Here is a 20043-nt window from a genome sequence, read left to right on the forward strand (position 1 = left end):
ATGGACAGTGAGAGGAGGGGTGGTATGGGGAAAACAAAATGAGGGAGGTGTGGACGTGGATGGATGGCGTACCAGACGGAGGTAGAAGGAGTCAGTGGGCAAAAGAAGAAATAATACAATAATCACATCAGAAGTAGCAGGCTGGTACTGATTAAGTTGAACCAATCTGTGCTTGGTGCATGCTCCACAACGAAAAACTAAAGTGACGCTTGGTTACGGTGGCCAAATAGGAGGCTACTAAGAAGAGTGACACTAAAGCCCACACACTAAAGCAATGGGTGGGATCCAAGCCCTTTATTGGAAACAATAGTATTTCGCAAGAGAGAGCGCATGAACTTTTGACCGCTCAACCTAAAAATGCTTTGTGAATCTGGAATGCCTCTATAAAGCCAATACATACCAGCCACAGCTGCAATGCCCCGGGGACCACTGTAATAAGACCAAGGTAATAATACTGTAATCACTCTATCAATGCTGCATGTTTTATCATTCAAATATCAACTTTAAATATCTTTTGGAAATTATAGATTCTGAAAATACACCCATTTCCATCTCAGACATGTTAAACAATTCAAAGAAAGTCAAAGTCAAGAAAAACAAAGACCCCAAAAATATGTTGAAGGATATTTTACTCAGACATGTTAGAGATGCAATGATTTTTGCAAGTGCCAAAAAATTAAATCACAATAATAAAAAAAGATGAGAAATTAAATTAATTTACATACAGTGGATTTTTTTTTAGCTTACATCATTGGACAATAAGTGCAAATACAAAATAAAAAATGGAATGGTTTCCATATCACAGGAGCAGCACCTTGGTGAGAGCACCTGCTTGACGTCATGGGCGTAATACTGATTTGTAACATTCACAGTCGCAGTACTGCGGGCAGCACAAAAATCTCAAACAGTCACTAGTGTTAGAATCAAGTCAAGTGTTAGACACTCAACAAAAACAACTCTTTCTTGATGTGTCCAAGAAGTAAAGTTCAGTCAAGGCTCTTTAGAACGCCCACCTAAATTATAGTTTAAAAAAAACAAAAAACTAAAAGGAGACAAATTCTACTACTGTGCCTCCTTCCATAGTTGTGGAAATAGTTTGCCTTTTCTCTATTCATACATTACAGAGGCAAAGCCACAGTTTCTGCAAAAGGACAAAACACTAAGGTAAACTTTGTTCACCAAACCTCTAGAAAACATCATATCATCAAGATGACCTCATAGAATGCACACAACCAAAGGATATTACAAAGGTATCAAACCAGTTCCATAGTGGTAGCTGCTTTCGTGCACATTTGGTAAGGAAGCCTCCTCTGAGCCTGGGAAGTGATATGTATATTAAGACGAGTGGAGCAATGAGCCTAACCCTAGAAGTACTTTATTCACTCAGATCAAATCTCTGTTCATTGCTATCTGGACAAAGGTTTGTTTGATCATTCTCTCTCTGCATTCAACAATTCAATTATTATTTTAGATTACATAATGACAAACCACTCATTCCCCTCAAAGCAAGCCTTACATTTCAATCAGTCAGCAAACTACAAGCTTTAAACAACTTCAATAAAACCCAAAACTGCTGCTGCCGCCCCTTACACTCAAATCACTTTTCAAATGATGGCAATTTAGAAATGTGGTGAATTTCTTCTGCTTACCAAGAAAGAGATCAATTTCTATCTTTTCTCAACATATGAAATTTGGTACACCTCGTATGGGAGGTCCTGGAACTCAGTATGAGAAGCTACCGACTAGGCTCTTATAGCACATTCGCTAATTGAGGTAAAGATTAGCTGGATTCTGTTCACCTTGACAGGAAAGGTCTTTCTAACAAAGAACACGCTTATCACAAATCAACGTCTTGCTATCTCGGCTCCATTACTTGGTCTACACACTGCAGAAAACAGACTGTAACTACTGCCATGCCTGCCCATGGGTGATCAGCAAGTCAATACATTTAAAGGTCCGACTGGACCTGGTCACGGAAGAGCCTATGAACCTAGAAACCAAGCAAAATCCTTCTCAGAGGACCATAAATTACCAATGAAGTCGGAACAACAGTTTAGAGCAATCGCAGTCTTTGAGATGGTGCAGTCTGCTTCTGGAAAACTTTCCTGAACATAAGCATGTTTTCACTATTTTAAAACTCCAACCTAAAGGGAGGCTAATAAGCCAACATCTCAAAGCTCATACATTGAAGACACTAGTTTTTGCAAAGCAAATGCCAACACATCACTTGCTGTTAGTTTTTGCATTCCACCACAAATGAAGATTATTGCGATCCATACCCTCTTCCATCTTTCCCTCTATGGACTGCCTCTAGAATGTCCACCCTGTGCATTTCGAGCGCCGAGGCTTGAGCGCCGAGGCTTAAGCGCCTGCCTTTTTCCAGTTTACTTGTCTATTCTGTTACCAGATCTTCTTAATCAGCCTGCTTTCTTGTTAAGGAAAGTACTCTAGTCCATGAGAAGATCAGAGTCTAATGCTATGTCACTATGCCTCGCCACATTTCCTGACCAATCATTTCAGCAGCAGTACTATTAGTTAACATGTCTGCAGCCAAAATGCACAGCAACTCCACTGGTCAAGCGATGTGTGCCGCCTGCAAGCATCTGCTTCCCTTTTGCTCTGTGTGACTGTCATCTCACTCCCTGCCTCTTCATCCATGACATCTGTGTTTTTCTACTATACTTTTCCCTCGAATCACATGCCTATTCCATGTCTCTTCACCGCGTTCATTTGCACCACTGCAAATCCTTCATCATCACACCTACCCTGCGACCACGTCCACTTCTATCAGTGTTGGCTTTCCCTTTAGTCTCCAAGCCATTTGCATGATGACCTATTGACTTTTCATGTGTGGTACCCATGCACCTTTACATCCCCCCCTGACAGTAACCAAATAATTCACTTTCCCATCAATGCTACCCTCCAAGTTGCAGGTTTCAGGCACAATGTGGCAACGGTGAAGTGTAAAAGACAGCAGTTCCATACTTTCAGGGAATTACCAGTGAAATCACCAATGTTAATGCCTAATAATGGAAATCGGTAATTTCACGTACTAACATGAATATTATACTTACAGTACATCCTAGAAACAACATCTCCAGCGAACTAAGCCAGCTGAAGGGCAATGGTATGAACCAGCAGCAGTGCCGAATGCTAGCATAGCAAACACAACTTACTAAACGTGCACAAGTACTGATGCAGTGAAAGTGGTGCATCCCTCTGTCCTACCAAGGTTTACTCCAAGCAACCATCCTCAACATAAGCACTGAATACAACTCAACTGCATCTAAAACTGGCCAATGCCTGCATCTCAACTACAGCTCACAGCAGCCCATGCTACACCCACCGTAACCACATGCCAAATGCAGACTAGAAGGTGAACATAAACCATCCACTCGCTGACCAAAGGCAAACATTGCAAAATTACCACCATTGCATCATAGAAATTGCCTCCAAAGGAATAACTACCAAATAAAAAAAAAAGTAAACAATTGCAGAACCGTTTTAACACAATGGCTGCAGGTTCACCTCAAGAAAAGCAGTGAAGCAGTAAAATTAATTTACATTCAGATATTCTACCTATTTGTTCCCGGAAATTCTCAAGGCAAGCAACTTTCACAAGCAAGAAGGGAAATGCCCAACTGGTATTATGCACAAGCAAATCAAAAACGTCTTCATGAGCAGAAGTGAAAACATGATTGATGACTTTGGTGCGGGAGGTAGGGCCAGTGTGGAGGGCGGGGGGAGGCTTGTGTCCATTTGTATACAAACACTAAAGAGACATTGTCTATTCAAGCAAGGTACATAGAAGCAGACGCTAATAGCATCAGTCGTTTGCATGTTGTTGGAAGTATGGGGGGGAAGGTTCCTGTGAAACAGGTTAATCTCGTCCTGGAGTCCAGCTTTAAGAGGGAGAGGCCTGGTAGGTGTAGGCAAAAAGCATGCTGCCATCTCACTGCAATGGAACTAAAGTCACATGAAGAGGGGAAAGGAGGAAATCATGGCAGCCTTCTAATGCTGGAGTGGGTGCCCCACTGAGGTGTAAGGTGTCTACTGTAGTCTTTAGTGTCTATTAAAATCTGAATGCTTTTTTATTGGGAATATCAAAGCAAAATGCCGATTTAGAAATTCTCAATCTTACTTAAGACAGCCCAATTACAAAAAAAGTGCATTCATGCCTGCCACACACACCACCATCAACCTTGTCCCAGAACTTCTAGCAAACCTTCCAACAATCCATCTCGGTTTCCTATATTACTTCCCCTCTCCCCAAGTGGAAAAAATAATATATAACAAACTGGCTTTTCACAGCGCCTCAAAGCAGCACTCGTCCCGAGATGCAGCTTTGGCACACCCTGCTTTTTTTCACAAGCTTCCAAAGGATTGAAAAATCATCTCTGCAAGGGATGCTGCTCCACCTACCCAGGCCACCTACCTCCTGTGAGCTGGGAAAGCTCTAGCTTGTCTCCTGATGTGTAGAGAGTGAGTGTGTAACCCTTCCGCCAATTCTAGGCCTATTTCCCTTTTGAACAATGAAAAAAAACTATGCACAAATGTCCTGGAAATTGGTACCACCCATCTGTGAGGATGGTAAAGAGGCAAAATCTGATGGGACAACGTAGCAAAGCTCTTGCTGAAGTAATGAGGATTAAAGGAAACAGTAGTTCTACTGGTAATGGGAATGTAACAGTCTGCATGTGCGATACTTTCTGGCTGGAGTCGTGCTGTCCTGCGGCCAATGTGTGATGGTGATCAGTCGCTATCACTTTTAGGGGCAGAGAGTTTCAACCTAACCCGGGTGATGAGCGCAAGCTCGGTCCAACCCCGCACCCAGAGATGCGGTCCTCAAGTAGTGGATTTCCTGATCCTAGTGCTTGGAGGCCTCGGCATTCCAGGGTCCTCCAAGGAGTCGGGGATGGCTCAAGGTGCCAGGACCGATCAGATGGTCAAGTGAGGTTGTCGCAGTCTAGACATCAGGAATTCATGGGTCAAATTATGTCGAGTGATGATTCCTACAATCTGAGGAGGAAACAAAAAAGCATTTGTAAAGAATGTAGGCAAGAGAAAGCCTAAGGCACAAAAGGGAATCCTATCTTCTACCCAGATGGAAATTCGTACTTCCTAGATAGTGGGAGAATAAAAAAACACATTTTATTTGCCAGTAAATAGGACAAAATGCAAGGAAGCTGAACAATCAGAGATTATAAATAGGTTTATACTAAACTATGAAAGATAGTTGATTTCCGTATACATTTGCGTTTGGAGCCTAACAATATTAACAACCAGTATGAATATAGCCACAGCCTCCGCATTTTACTACAGACTACGGAGTTCCTTGCTTTATACTGCCATCTTCTGGAAACTAAGAGGAAGTGCAGAAGCACGCAATTAGCAAAAAAGGCGTTTTACCCCCATGGAAACTGCCTTAAACGTATGAAGCAGGCAAAACACAGCTCATCAATCTTCATAAAAACTAGCAACATCCCCCTAATAAGTGTTCCAAACAATCCCCCCAAAAACTTTGGGCAGTGACTGTACAAATCCCTTAAAGGCACACAGAAAACATTCCTTAAGAAACTAACATGAAAAGCATGAACACAGTTAAAATAGCTCAGTGAGAGAAGTTGGCATGGACCCCCCTGTTTTTCAGGACTCACTGCAAAGTTATCAGTTTGGTTATCATGCAGGCGCCTCTTTCACAATTCCTGCTTTTCCGGATAAGTAAAACTCACCTCTCCCACTGCATTAACCACTGGCAAGTGCCGGAGACCCATAGTGCGGAAAAGGTTGAAGACCTGTGAAACATGAGTATTGGGCGAAACGGTGTAAGGGCAGGGATTCATATAGGGAGTAGCATCCTGGGAAGACAGAAAAGAACAAAAGAGCCAATGAAGGGACTAGAAATGCTGCATGTAACATCACACTAGGTCATATCATAAAAGGAATCAAATTAATCTTAGACCATTGGTACGTCAAGTGGCAGGTTGCCCATACATGTAAAGAAATAATATACTTGTTTGTTTGTGACTCTTCAGACATATATATTGCTCTGGAAGCGTGGTGCAGAAAGTGGCCATCTCTGCCAGTAAAAGCCATGGCCACATGTGTCCACCTTTGCCTCCTTGGTGAAAAAGAAATTGAGGGCCTGAATACAAGTTTGGAGGCCCGATTGCCTATACACCGCAGTTGCCAGGAGACCACAGCACTAGCAGTCTTCAGACCACCGTATTACAGGTTTACCATGGTGCATACGGTGTAGCTGCAGAGAGGTGGTAATAAATTATCCATATGTATCGATGCATTTGTGAGTATTTCGACTCCATATATTTCGGATGCACACACATGCATGATAAATGTGAAAAAATACCACCAACTCATTGTCGGAGTCGAGCCCTATGTGGGCAGTCCAGGCAATGGGTATAGGGTACAAAAAGGACTCACCTGTATATCGCTGCCAACAGGGTCATACTCCTCTTGGTGAAAATGCTGCTGTGAAGGGGGGACCTGAAGAAAGGGATCCACAAACTATGACCTGAAGAACAAGAAAGGGGTAAGTACGCACCCCAAATCCATCGTTTCCGCCAACTTGAAGCTGGCAGTCCCACAGCTGTGATCAGTTCATCCAAAAGCCAATTCATAATACGGACGGCGATGAAAATCCCCTGTACCGCCCTACTGCACCTGCTTATGCCGACTGCGACCCCAGAGGTCTGCAGGCAGTGTGCTGGTGGAGTCATCCGTTCAGCCGTGGTCTTTCTAAATGCAATCCGCCCATCTCGTAATACGGTGGTCAAACCGCCGAGCTCATGGCGTTCAGACTGCAACCGTGGGTACGGTGGTCCATGCATCGTCAAACTTGTAACAAGGCCCTTATGACCTTTTGTTAATGAGGAAATCATTATTTTAATGCCACCGCTCAACCCATGCACATTTATTATGCGCAATACATTTCTGAATGTGATGGTTGGCAACACTGTGGGGTTCCTGATTTTGAGCCCTCAGCTAGATACTATTACTATAAGTTAGTTCTATACAAATACAAACCACCTTGCAAATTCACTGCCAATTGGCACCGAGATGGTAGCAACTGAAAAGGGATTACCATATCAATATTTCTACTAATTTATAACAAGGGATGTCTCACTTAGAAAAACAAAAGAGAAGGAATGCTTGAATAAATCTCATCTGCTGGTAAGTTTTACATCACATTCCAGTCCAACCTTTTTAATGATGAAGCCCAAGTAAGCTGAATCTGGCCTACGGTTGCTTGTGTTGGTGTCTAGAGGGGATCTGGCCTGGTTGTTGGATTCAGAGACCAGCCACCAACCCTAGACGATGACTTGGTGGCAATTATGCTACATAGGCGGTGAGAATTTCAACCAATGCCACAACATTTACGGAATACGGAGGTGGCCTACTCCTGAGGGCATCCCTTCCACATCATCTTTTGCTGGGAAAGGAAACTTTTCCAACTGTGGTCCCTGACTGAGGCATGTCAGATCCTAAGCACTGACTTGAATACAGAGGGGCATACGATGACATCCTCCCCACTCTGCCTGAAATCCGGCAGACCCCGAGGGTGAGGGCTGAGGTGAGGAGCTTCATGTCCTGACCCAGTGGAGATGCCAGAGGGACAGCAGGCAGCACTAAAATTGATTCCTGAGGTCCTGGCCAAGACGGACGACTCATAGGGTAATCAGCAACGTATGGGGTACAGGGGCGGCTGGTGGGCTGGTTGGTATGGGGAGGGGGGAGGGGGGGAGGGGACCACTAGCCATATGTTGGACCCTTCATTTTTGGACTCCTTCAGACTAAAGGACAGTAACCCTCACAAAGGGACTCATCTTCCAATCACTTGATGTTTGTGTTTTTCACAGTTGTTTTTTTAGTTGGGGTCTACACTCACCTTCGCCCAGTATGCATGCACCATTTAATGGTACGACAACCGCATAGAAGCGGACATCTGATCACATGCTACGCACTTACCACACACACCCCTCTCGGTTACAGCCATTTATTATGCATTAGGGCCCAATGCCGGCCACTATTCTTAAGATACTCGCTCGCAATGTAAAGAGTCTAAACGGCCCGGTAAAACATAGAACAGTCTTGTCATATTTAGAGAACTCGGGGGCAGACATATGTCTACTTCAGGAAATGCACCTTCTTTCGAAGGACTGTCATTGACTTTGAACACAGGCATTCCCCCACCAATTTTTCTCCTCCGCCTCTACTAAGTCAGTGGGGGCTGCCTTACTGGTGGCACACTACTTTAAAGGGAAAGTGGGATGTGAAAGGGCGAGTTGAAGGGCAGACTCCTTACCTACCAGTTCACACTCGGTGATAGTCCTTTCATGGTGGGGTCCAAATATGCACCAAATGAGGTGTAAGAGGCCTTTATCCACACAGCAATAGGGGAGGCATTGTCTACTGAAGAGTGAGCAATACCGATACGGGGGTGGGGGGGACTTAACTTAGTTTTTGATAATGATCTGGATAAATCCACACAGCGATATGGACAGACTGGGGAACTGTCTAAGCGAGAACACAGGTGGCTTAGGGAACTAGGGCTTTGTAATTTATGGAGGGAATTACACCCTAAAGCCAGTGAATACACTTTCCTCTCCCATGCACACATGACATATGCCAGGTTGGATTACTTCCTGGGCATGAGGGACATGCAAAACATGACCACGGAGGCGGAGATCCTCCCAGCGCCACTCTCTGATCATTTAGCAGTCACACTTTCACTGCTATCCCTGCTCGATCCCCCATGGCGAACCTGGCGTTTACGTGAACCAATGCTGCAGGGCCCTGAGGTAGTGGCCCAGATTTTAATCGCTATATCCAATTACCTCTCAATGAACGATATTCCCAAGGTTTCAATTGTAACCCTTCGGGAGGCTCTCAAAACTTTCGTAAGAAGAGAACTGATTGTGTATTTTGTTGTCGGACACAGAGATGGCAAAGAGAAAAGAGATAGCCTTTCAGCCTAGGTAAAAGAACTAGAGCGCATACACCAATGCACTAGGGCGTCGAGAGTTTGGCCCCAGTTGACAGCTGTCCAAGCCCAGCTAGCTAGCATAGAGCTCGACCGTGCGGAATACATGCCACTCCGCCACAGCCATTTCCACTACACGGGAGGGGACAATAGTAGCCAACTCCTGGCTAATCAATTGTGTATCCAACGACAGAAAACATGGGTACACTCTATATATACACGTGCTAGAGGACTGGTTACCGACGATAAGGATATAGTAGACTCCTTTAAGGATTTCTATGCGTGGCTATGCTCTAGCCAGGGCCTGGGTCCCGCAGACAGCACCTCCTATCTTCAGAACGCACACAAGTCTCGCCTTACACCCGTTCGAGCAGAGGATCTAGAAGATGACATACGCCCGGAGGAGGTCATATTGGCCATCTCACGTTTAAAACTCGCAAAACCGCTAGGCCCTGATGGGTACCCTCTTGCCTTCTCTAAAACCTTCTGCCATGGTCTGGTCCCCATCTTTACCAGACTATTAAATTCCTTCAATATCCCCTGGCACAATTCATGCATGATGCTGCCCGCATCCGTAGGTGTAATACCCAAGTCGAGAAAGGATCCACACCAATGTGGCTCCTACCGGCCAATCTCTGTTAAACGTGGACCTCAAATTTGGCATTTTGGCTGGTAGACTAGGCCCCCATATGTTGTCAATCATAGACCCGGACCAGGCAGGATTCATCCCCATCGACAAACGAGTGACAACACCAAAAGCAGCTTGTACATTACAGAGTATGCGTCGCGAACCCTAGACCAGCATATGCTGTTAGCGATCGATACCAAAATGGCATTCAATAGAGCACATTGGCCTTTTCTGCAACAGGTCCTAAATTGTTGCCACCTGTCCACTGCGACTGTGAGGGTGAATGGCAACATGCCCCCCCTTCTCAATCGATTGAGGCACACAACAGGGGTGCCCGTTATCGCCCCTTTTATTTGCTCTATACATAGAGCCGTTGGCTCAGAGATGACGTCACATAACTGGAGCAGTCTTTGGAGGGGAACAACATACTATAAGTCTATATGCCGGTGACGTGCTAGTGACCCTGGACAGGCTGGCTACACATTCTTGCTGGAACCAGAGGCATTTGGCTTGGCGTCTGGCTTCTGAGTCAATATGGAGAAATCAAAAGTACTTGGTCTTTCCATCTCCTCTGCGTTGGTGAACCAACTAATGACAACATTCTATTCAGTGGTTGTCGACATCGCTTCCCTATCTAGGAATAAAACTGGCACCCACGCTCCAGTCAAACATGCCATCAACTAACAATCTATGCTCCATCAGGTTAGACACGATTTCCCATGCTGGAAGCACCACCAGATATCCTGGCAGGACCAGATAGCAGCAGTCAAAATGACTATACTCCCAAAGATTGAGTACCGATTTCAAACTCTCCCACAGTTCAAACTCTCCCACTGGCCTCGCCGAAAGATATGCTTACTAAATTGAAAACAGATTTGCTCGTATTTAAATGGGTTGGGGGGAAGCATGCATGCAGAAAGCGCTTAGCTACCTCCCACCTCAGGATGGGGGACTTGGTATACCAGACCTTCATTTATTCTACAAGGCAGCTCAGTTACAGTATCTAGTGGAATGGCATTAGGCTGAATCTGGACAACACTGGCTATTACAAAATCGATCGGTAGCGGGAACCTCTCTTTGGAAGGTCCCCTTCCTTAAGAAAGCACACAGACTGAAAAATTTATATTTATCCCCTATCACACAAGAGATAATGGGAGCCTGGGATCACACAAGCGTCAAATATTGCCTGACTATCTTCCTCTCCCCCTTAACGCCACTGATAGACGATCCAGATTTAACACCCCAGGCTGGATCCTGAAGTGTTTGCAGCATGGAGACAATCTAACTGCCACTCAATGGGACACATGATCCATGAGGAGGGTGTGATTCCATTCCAACAACTGAGTGCAGACTTCTCCCGCCCAGAAACTGAAAGACTACACTACCTTTCACTCAAGTCATCATAAACTTTTGTCAAAATTGCTATATATTGTCATTTTACCCCTATTGGAATACACAGAATGAATCCAGAACGCACAGCGGTGTGCTGGAGAGGCTGTGGGGCCCTGGGAACCTTGGCTCACTTACTTTGGGAATGTCCCAAACACCAATCATATTGGTCACAGGTGCTAGATGAGATGGACTCACCTCCAGATGCAAATACCCAGATTCCTGCATACACTTTGCTGGGTCTACCAACCCCGCTCACCTATCCCTTAAAGTCTCGATGGTGGAAACAGATAGGATTGGCTCTAGGGGCCGCAGTTCAGAATATCCTTGCACACTGGGGCTCACCACAGGTACCTACACACTTGGGATGGTTACACCGGCTGTGGTACATCCTTGGCTTGGAGAGAATCTCCCTGATGCTTGCAAACAAAGGTGCTTAATTGGGGAAACAGTGGCACCCCTACTGGTCTCTCCTCTCACAGGATTTCCAGGAACTGACCTGCTCCAAATATCGCAGTCTCCTGCGATTATCGGAGACCAACCTCGATGTCTGATCAGGTGTGAACTTGAAATGTGCTTCAGTTGTCATACTTTTGTCATAAGTGATTTTGGGTGGGTGAGGGGGAGGAAGATGGGTGGGACATGTTTTCTTCTTATTTGTAATTGTTACATGATTGTCATGAAAGTATGCTTTGAGTTGTTTATGACTCAACAGCTATTTATTTATTTATTTATGGTCTTGTATCGCGCCTGAATCAGCCCCGAAGGGGTATCTCTGCGCGTAGCTTCTGCATGAGTTGGTAAATTTGTAGTGAGGGGGAAAACAGAGAGAGGCCGAATTATTCTTGTGCAAACAGGTGAGTCTTTAGTTTTTTCCTGAAGGAAAGGAGGTTGGTGATTAGCCTCAGTTGGGGTGGAAGAGAGTTCCACAGCAGGGGGCCTTTAAGGGAGGGTGCTCGCCCTCCCTGCCTAGCTCTGGTGACTTTGGGTACCTGCAGCAGCATAGTGTTGCTGGAACGCAGAGCGCGTCCAGGGGAGTAGGGTAGAAAAATCTCTTTTAGGTATTTGGGACCCGACCCATATATGCACTTGTGCATGATACAGCAAATTTTAAAATGTATTCGCTGTTGCACCGGGAGCCAATGAAGGTGGGAAAGAAGAGGGCGAGAAGGGGTGCGGGGAGGGGCATTCAGGATGAGTCTTGCCGCAGTATTCTGCACCACCTGCAGTTTGCGTAGTTGTTCTTGGTTGGCGGAAATGAGTAGACTATTACAATAGTCCACTCGTCCAAGAACTAGTGCCTGTACCAGTATTTTCCTATGGGTGTTAGGTAGGAAAGGGAAGATACGCCGTAGGAGACCTATTGTACGGAAACATTTTCCCGTGATCTGGCTGACATGATCTTTCATAATCAGGGCTTGGTCCAGGCGCACTCCCAGATTTTTAATGGTTAGTTTGGGCGCTGGGACAGGTCCTAGCTCGAGTGGCCACCAATCTGGCGACCAGAGCCTGGTGGCCCCTCCGAACAACATGACTTCCGTCTTGGACACATTGCATTGGAGGAAGTTCTGGGCCATCCAACCCGCCACCGCTCTCATTCCGTCTTGGAAAGATTTCATGACTGCAGGTGTAATGGTCTGGAAGGGGAACAGCAGCTGAGTGTCGTCAGCGTAAGAGATTGGAAAGAACCCGTATGATCTTATAATCTCTGCCAAAGGAGCCACGTATACGTTAAATAACGTGGGGCTCAGACACGAGCCCTGTGGCACACCCTTGGTAAGCTTCCTGCAGACAGATTTATGGGAGCCTAATTTGACCCCTTGCTGTCTGTCTGCAAGAAAGCTTTCAAGCCACGCAAGGGCGGTCCCTTTTACTCCCACTGCCTTCAGACGGTCGAGGAGAATTTTGTGCGACACCGTGTCGAAGGCAGCGGACAAATCCAATAGCACCAGAATCACTGAGCTCCCCCTGTCAAGTGACATTCTGATGTTATCTGTCACTGAGAGGAGGGCTGATTCGGTGCTATGGTTGGGCCTAAAACCAGATTGCGAGTGGTCTAGGCCGCCCGCTGCCTCGATGTAGCTGGACAGGTGTGTATTGACATGCTTCTCGGCCATCTTGCTGTAGTAAGGCAGAAGGGAGATGGGACGGAGGTTGGTGAGCTCTGTCCACGGGAGCGCCGCATTCTTGCGGATGGGGTTCACTACTGCATTTTTCCACTCAGCTGGTACTTTTCCTTCTTTGAGAGACTGATTGATTACATCCTGAATGTGGGGGGCTAGCAGGGTGCGAAGGGAGGTTAGGGTTTTAACAGGAATAAGGTCATTCGGTGATCCAGATTTTACTTGGGTCATTATTGTGTAAAGCTCTTCAGTGTTGACAGGAGGGAATGTAGTTAATGTGAGGTTGATATTTTTGTTAGGGGAGGAGACATTCAGAATATCACTATTTGGTTGGGATGCAAGAATTTTTTCATAGATGGCTTCTATTTTATTTTCGAAGTATGATGAAACTTCTTCACATAGACTTTGTGAGAAGTCATCTGGACTTATACAAGCCATGGGTTTTGTAAAAGTTTCAAGGATCCTATACAATTCTTTAGGAGAATTACCGGCTTCTATGAGTTGTTGAGCGATATTGTTTTTACGGGCAGCTTTGATATGTTTGTAATAGTTGTTTTGCGCTGCACGATGTGCCTTTTTGTTCTCCCCGGAGTGTGATTTCCTCCATCTTTTCTCTATCCTCCTGCATTCTTGCTTCTCTTTCCTGAGAGCCTCGGTATACCATTTTTCCTGTTTAGCTACAGGATGTTGTTTAAATGTTTTCAGGGGGGCAATTTTATCCATAGCTACGGTAAGAGATTGCTGGAACATGGTAAGCTTCTTTTCTACTTCTTCAGCATCTCTGATCTCGGGTTTTTCCCACACCTTTTGTAGCGTCTCCAGTGTAAGTTTGTGCCACTGTCTGCGTATGGTGGAGGGTAGAGGTTTCTTATGGTGGCCTACGTTAGCTTTAAAAATAGTAAACTGTAATAAAAAATTATCTGACCAGTTGACTTGGGTAGGTTTATGACACAATATGTTGTCAAAGTTAGTGTATATCAGGTCAATACAATGTCCACCTTCATGAGTGGGGTCCTGATTTTTTTGTGTCAGACCGATGGTATCCATGTCAGTAAACAGGCTTTTTGCGCCTGTGGAGTCAGGTTGGTCAGTATGAATATTAAAATCTCCAAGAAGGAGAAAGTCCTCATTGGCCCGTAAATGAGGGCCTAACATCTCTAACAGAGATGTAGAGAAGCTGGGACATGGAGGGGGAGGTCTGTATACAAGTACGCCTTTACAAGTCTTTCTGTTTGAGGAAATAATTCGGAAAACCATTGTTTCCATTTCCTTGCAGCATTGTTTGTCCAAAATGTCTAATTTAAGGGACTCTTTGTAAATTATGGCGATACCGCCACCTGTTTTATCAGGGCGGTCAGAATGATAGAATTTGTATCCCGAAGGTACTCCCAATGTAATGGCAGATACCGTGTGGGGCTTTAACCATGTTTCAGTAATGAAACAGAGATCTGGGGTCAAAGAGTGTATTAAGTCCCAGATCTCAATTTGGTGTTTGGGCATTGAGCGAACGTTGATAAGGATACAGTGCAAATCATGTGTTGGCTTGCTAGAGTCATGGGAGTCAGTAAAAGGCATAGAGGAGTAATGGCATTTTTTGCAAGAAAACGGTCCTTCAAAGCAAGGTCTACTATACTCAGAGTGACATGGGGAAGTGTATTGCTTTAAGGTTTTCAGATATGGAGCCTCATACCTGATTTGTTTAGCAGTACGAAGGAGCGGCATGATGAGAGTATCCCGCCCCGTCGCCCCGTCCTGTCGCGGACGGGCGCAGACGGGCAGCTCTTTGGCTGGTCTTCGGCTGCTATGAGGCTGCGCGCAATCGCTGCGCGCTTCCTGTGAGGCGATGGCTAAGTAGCCCCCAGTGGAGAACTAGAGCGCTGACCGCTCCCGGAAGTGCCTGGCCCTCACCTGTCCGCCCTCCGCACAACGGTAATTAATTACCGAGTCGGACCGAGGCGGGCAGGAAAAGGAATCGGGTCAGCACTCCGGTGAAGATTTTACGAATACTTTTAAAATGCTTTTAAAATGGAATTAAACAGTTTTGAGCAGTGCTCTTTTAAGAAACGTGCACAAGTGATTAAAAACAACAATTGGTCAAAATGCGCTAGTGATTTTCAGCGCTCTGTCAGTCACTCACTCTGATGTTAGTTTCCTCGTACAGCAAGCTAGCTAGCGGTGTGAAGACACTGCCACCGTCTTCCACCGCAGCTGCGCTGTCGAGAGGCTCCGCCTAAGTAGCCCCCAGTGGAGAACTAGAGCGCTGACCGCTCCCGGAAGTGCCTGGCCCTCACCTGTCCGCCCTCCGCACAACGGCTATGAAGGTACCATTGTTCCCGGACAATGTTTTGAAACGAATAAAGAGATTTGAACAGTAAAATAGTACAATCAGTTGGGGAGTTAAGGATGTTATTGTTCAAATAATACTTGATTTGATTGCTTTTGGCCAACTGATGTTCATGACTTTTGTGATCTGGATGGGCTCTTTGCGTTGTCTATTATCAGCCAGTTGTCACACTAGACACTGAATGATGTTCAGCGCAACTTTGCACTGCCAAGAAAAGTCAACACATTCTAGATTCCAGTTTATCCAGGGGGAAAAGCCATCTAGATAATGAGACAAGCTTAATAAAGGGACGATTAAGTGGAAGAAATGGTTTAAGTTGGTGTTGGAAATGGCCCTTTTTGCAGGGTTATCCCCAAACTTTTTGCTTCTTCCTCCTTTGCTTTTCCTGACCTGTGGTTGTTGGCAATAGGACTCTGGGCACTTTGCCACTGCTGATCAGTGCTAAAGTGCATATGCTCTCCCTGTAAATTGTTATTGTGATTGGTTATTCAGGATTGGCATATTTGTTTTACCAGTAGGTCCCTAGTAAAGGGCACTGAGTGTGCCAGGGCTGATAGTGGGCCTGCAGCACTGATTGTGCCACCCACCTGAGTAGCCTTAAATGGTATCTCAGGCTGTTGTGAATCTATCTAGGACCCTAATTAAATATTCCCGATTCATGCCCTTATGTGGTTATAACAAAACATATCCTTATAAAGGCATAAGAATCATGTCCATATTTAGTCATAGCCCATGCAGTCCAAATACGGCAAGGCTACTCCCATAGACTCCTAGAAAGTACAATGCGTTCTTTAAACAAACCAAGCCTCCAGCAGCCCGGGAATTCCCCCTGCTTTTGTTTTGATTTGCACAAGAACTCCTGGAGTCCAGAAAGAACTGTTAGTTCTTAGTGACGTCTTATGTCCAACCTTCCGTCAAACTCGCCACCTTTCAGGTATAAATATACCAACACGGTGGTTTGGAGCAGAGCGGCTATCTACTTGCCCGACGCCCAGCTGATGCGAGTGCCGAAGGAAGCCGACCCTCCCATTTGATGCACTGAGAGAGACGCTGTCTTTCTCCTGCCGAGAAATTCCAGCTCCGGTGTTTCCAGTCACCCTTGTGGGTTGCTGTGAGATCGAGTCCTGAGAGAGAGATTCAAGACCTCCTTCATTCTAGAACCAAGGTACGGAGCTGATTAAACCCTTAAGAGAATTCTTGATTCAGATTCTTGGCAAAAACCAACTTAACCTAAACTGCAACTTACTTACTCCTTCCCACGTATTAGGCTTAGGTCAGGTACACCAGGGTAGGCGTATCTTAGAAGCACCAGTTGAGTACGTTAGTCAATGTTTTATGTATGTATATATGTTATCAGTTTTAAAGTATCATATGGCTAAGAAACCATATCAATGCTTTTACAGTATTATTTCATAATACTACTTTTACTGTACGCACTTAACTTCATGATAAGTATTGCAATTGTGGAAACTCATTTCTCTTGCATGAGAAAGAGGACTGCTCAATAAAAAACAACTTTTATTGAAAACGCCCGTCTCTCTATTTCTCTGCACTCTGGTGAAATTAAGCATGCACGATTGACTGAGTGAAATAGCTGTCTATTGCTTTCACACGACTCTAGAGATATACTCTTTATTCTGAGGGAGCAAAGTTGTCATGTTTATGCGGTTGTCAGAAACTAATCCCTTCTTGTCAAATCAGGAAAGTTAACTCCTTCCTGAACATTCGAGAAAGTTTCTAGTGACCTCTGAGCTAGCTGGCAAACCTAATTAAGTCTAACATAGTCAGTAGAGACCTAGATGACCTCAGTCCTACGTCTAAACTGCTGTTTATGTTATTCCAATGCGCAGAGCCTATTGGGAATATAGGAACTACACTACATGGCCCCCAACGTTTGGTAAGGCGATAATCTAACCAAGATACTAGAGTAACTCAGTCGTGCTTTTCACACAGACCCCTTTTTCCCGTAAAAACTCCAAAAGACGTCTGGAGTGGGTAAAAGGTTAATATCCGCCGGAACTTAGTAGGAAGAGATTCCTATGTATTCGTTTTTGGTTTAGTCAACGTTGATGGATACAGTGTTCCAAAATATTGTGCACCTAGTCTTTGTTTCCTTGAAACTTGCTCTGCAAAGCAACAAAAACTTTCATTCAGTAAAATGACGGAAAGTGACGATGAAAGGGAAAGAGCTAGAATAGCAGCTCAACTCCTAGCGGATGACACAAGTCTCCGAGATGAAGACCCGAATGCTATAACCATTCCGGTCAATGTAAGAAGAACTATAACTCTTAAACTTATAGAAAATGGACTATCACCAAGAGGTGGTACAGTCATATTTGTGGTAGAGGCCCACGAATATCGGCAGACAGAGGTATTCTATTCATAGATACATTTTCCAGCAGCAAACGCTGTAGCACAAGATTTCCACTATTACAAAATAGAGGAACCTGCAGAGGAATACGCTCCTTTCGAGGACGTTGAAATCCCACTAACATACCAAAAGCACCTGCTCTGGTTTAATGGCGCCCTAAAACAAACATCAAAATCACATCACCAGGCTCGGTCCACTAGGTAGACCAGGAGCCTTGTGGCCGGTTCTAGCCAGCCACACACCACATTCCGACATAGGTAAAATGTCAAGCGAAGAACTTTTAGCTAAGCTAAAAGAATTAACAAAGGCATATAGAGAATTGTTCAATTGGCAATGGACGATATAACATACCTCCAGAAACTGAAAGAAACAGATATAGCAGAACAACATTTTTAACTTGCCAGAATCATAGAACAATCCTATGAAGAACTAGGTAGATAGTTTGGGTGGGAAACCAGTAAAACCCCAACTAACTGAAAATCCTGAAAAAACATTTATTGAAAATAATCTGAACACTCCAAAAAAGAGTTGGGAGGGTAATAAACAATCCACTCCCAGAGAAAAACGGTTTCAGTCCAGAGGAAGGTCTCCTCAACAAAGAGATAGATCTCCAGAACGAGGAGGCAAGTCTCCCCACAGGGAGCTCTCTGAGAAAAGATACAACCTTAGAAATAGGGATAATTTGAGAAAACCTGACAGATAGCAAGATATTTATACACGTCCCTCTCGATCTTTTCAGAATTCCTCACAGAAATCGGAAAGAAGAGGACGGTCAGAACACAAAGAAGAGCATGTCAAGTTCAAAGACAAGGAACCTGCTCATCAAAGCAAAAAATTACAATTTCCAAAGAAGAAGGTAGCTAGTATTAAAATAAAACATGCCGAGGATACTGAGGACACAACTGAAAAACGGAGAGTGGGCCCAAACAATGCTAGACAGCGCAGCAGAAGTAACCATAGCTCGCAAGATCCTGATGAATCTTCTGGAGACAGTGGACACGAATGAATACATTCAAGTGGAAACTGCAGACACCAGAGTTAGCAAACCTCATAAATTATGCGAAATAACATTGCGTATAGAGGGGGACAAGACTAGGAAAGTAAGGGGTCTCTTTGGGGATAACCTTTCGAAAGGCTATCACATCCTGTTAGCTGAAAAAGACTGGCCACCAGAGTTTGTCAGGGAGTGCCCACATGGCGAAGAAATTATTATGCCTGCCTTCTCAAATCAAATTCCAATTCATAAAAAATACACATTTGCAAGAAAATGGGCAGTGGCCCAAGCCCCTGCATTATATAAAAATCATGTAGGATGGGATGAGGATTCTCCTCACCATAAAATTCAGTTAAAAAACCAACCCACTGCACAAAGGCATTACCCAGTTAAGCAAGAAGCTAAAAAAAACAAGTCAGGAGATCTTATATCAACTTGAATATCAGGGGGTGATTGAAACATGCACCTCACAAATGAACAATCCTTTGTTTCCTGTCTCCAATCCAGACGATTCATATCGTCTAGTTTTGGACTACAGACATCTAAACTCCTGTTGCAAAACATTTGCAGTACAAAACTCACACAGTGCAGCACTAATGAATAACATCGTGCGCAAAAAATATAAACCACATTAGATATCTCAAATGGTTTCTTCTGTCAAAACATAGCACCTGAAAGTAGGTATTTGACCGATTTCTCCTGTATGGGGTCGCAAAAACAATTCTGTAGACTCCCACAGGATTTCAAGAATAGCCCAGGATTATTCTCAGCAAGGGTAACAGAGTTACTACAAATATATGATGATGAGGCATTATCTTATGTCGATGACATCTATCTCACAGACGATGACCTGGAGACTCACTTAAAAAGAGTGAACACCATAATATTTGGGTTCGCAGCTGAAGGGTATAAATTCAACTTTAAAAAGTCACGAATTGCCCATATAACTGTCCTGCTTTTAGGATATGAATTATCAAGTGAAGGCAAAAGCCTAGCAGACAACTTCTTAGACAAGTGCGCTGTACTCCAAGCTCCAAAAACGCTGAAGAACTTACAATCAATACTAGGTTTCCTGAATTTCGGAAGAACATACATTCTAAATCATGCAGGGAGGATTAAACCTCTCTATGAATTAATAAAACCTGATTTCAAACCAATCAGTTGGACTCAGAAACACACAGAAATTTTAAGAT

General features: G+C 44.5%; 1 protein-coding gene across 1 annotated transcript in view; it reads right to left on the minus strand.

Moving 5' to 3' along the window:
• Positions 1 to 612: 612 nt before the first annotated feature.
• CLCN6 (chloride voltage-gated channel 6) overlaps positions 613 to 20043 on the minus strand; it is a 247006-nt gene continuing 227575 nt past the window's right edge. The window contains exons 22-23 of the mRNA XM_078642208.1: positions 5733 to 5858; positions 613 to 5019 (exon numbers count right to left, since the gene is read on the minus strand). Of these exons, the coding sequence (XP_078498334.1) occupies positions 4939 to 5019; positions 5733 to 5858 (207 nt within the window). The 3' untranslated portion in view covers positions 613 to 4938. The remainder of the gene's footprint in view (positions 5020 to 5732; positions 5859 to 20043) is intronic.

This window comes from Lissotriton helveticus, chromosome 5_1, assembly GCF_964261635.1.
Source record: "Lissotriton helveticus chromosome 5_1, aLisHel1.1, whole genome shotgun sequence".
Taxonomy (NCBI): domain Eukaryota; kingdom Metazoa; phylum Chordata; class Amphibia; order Caudata; family Salamandridae; genus Lissotriton; species Lissotriton helveticus.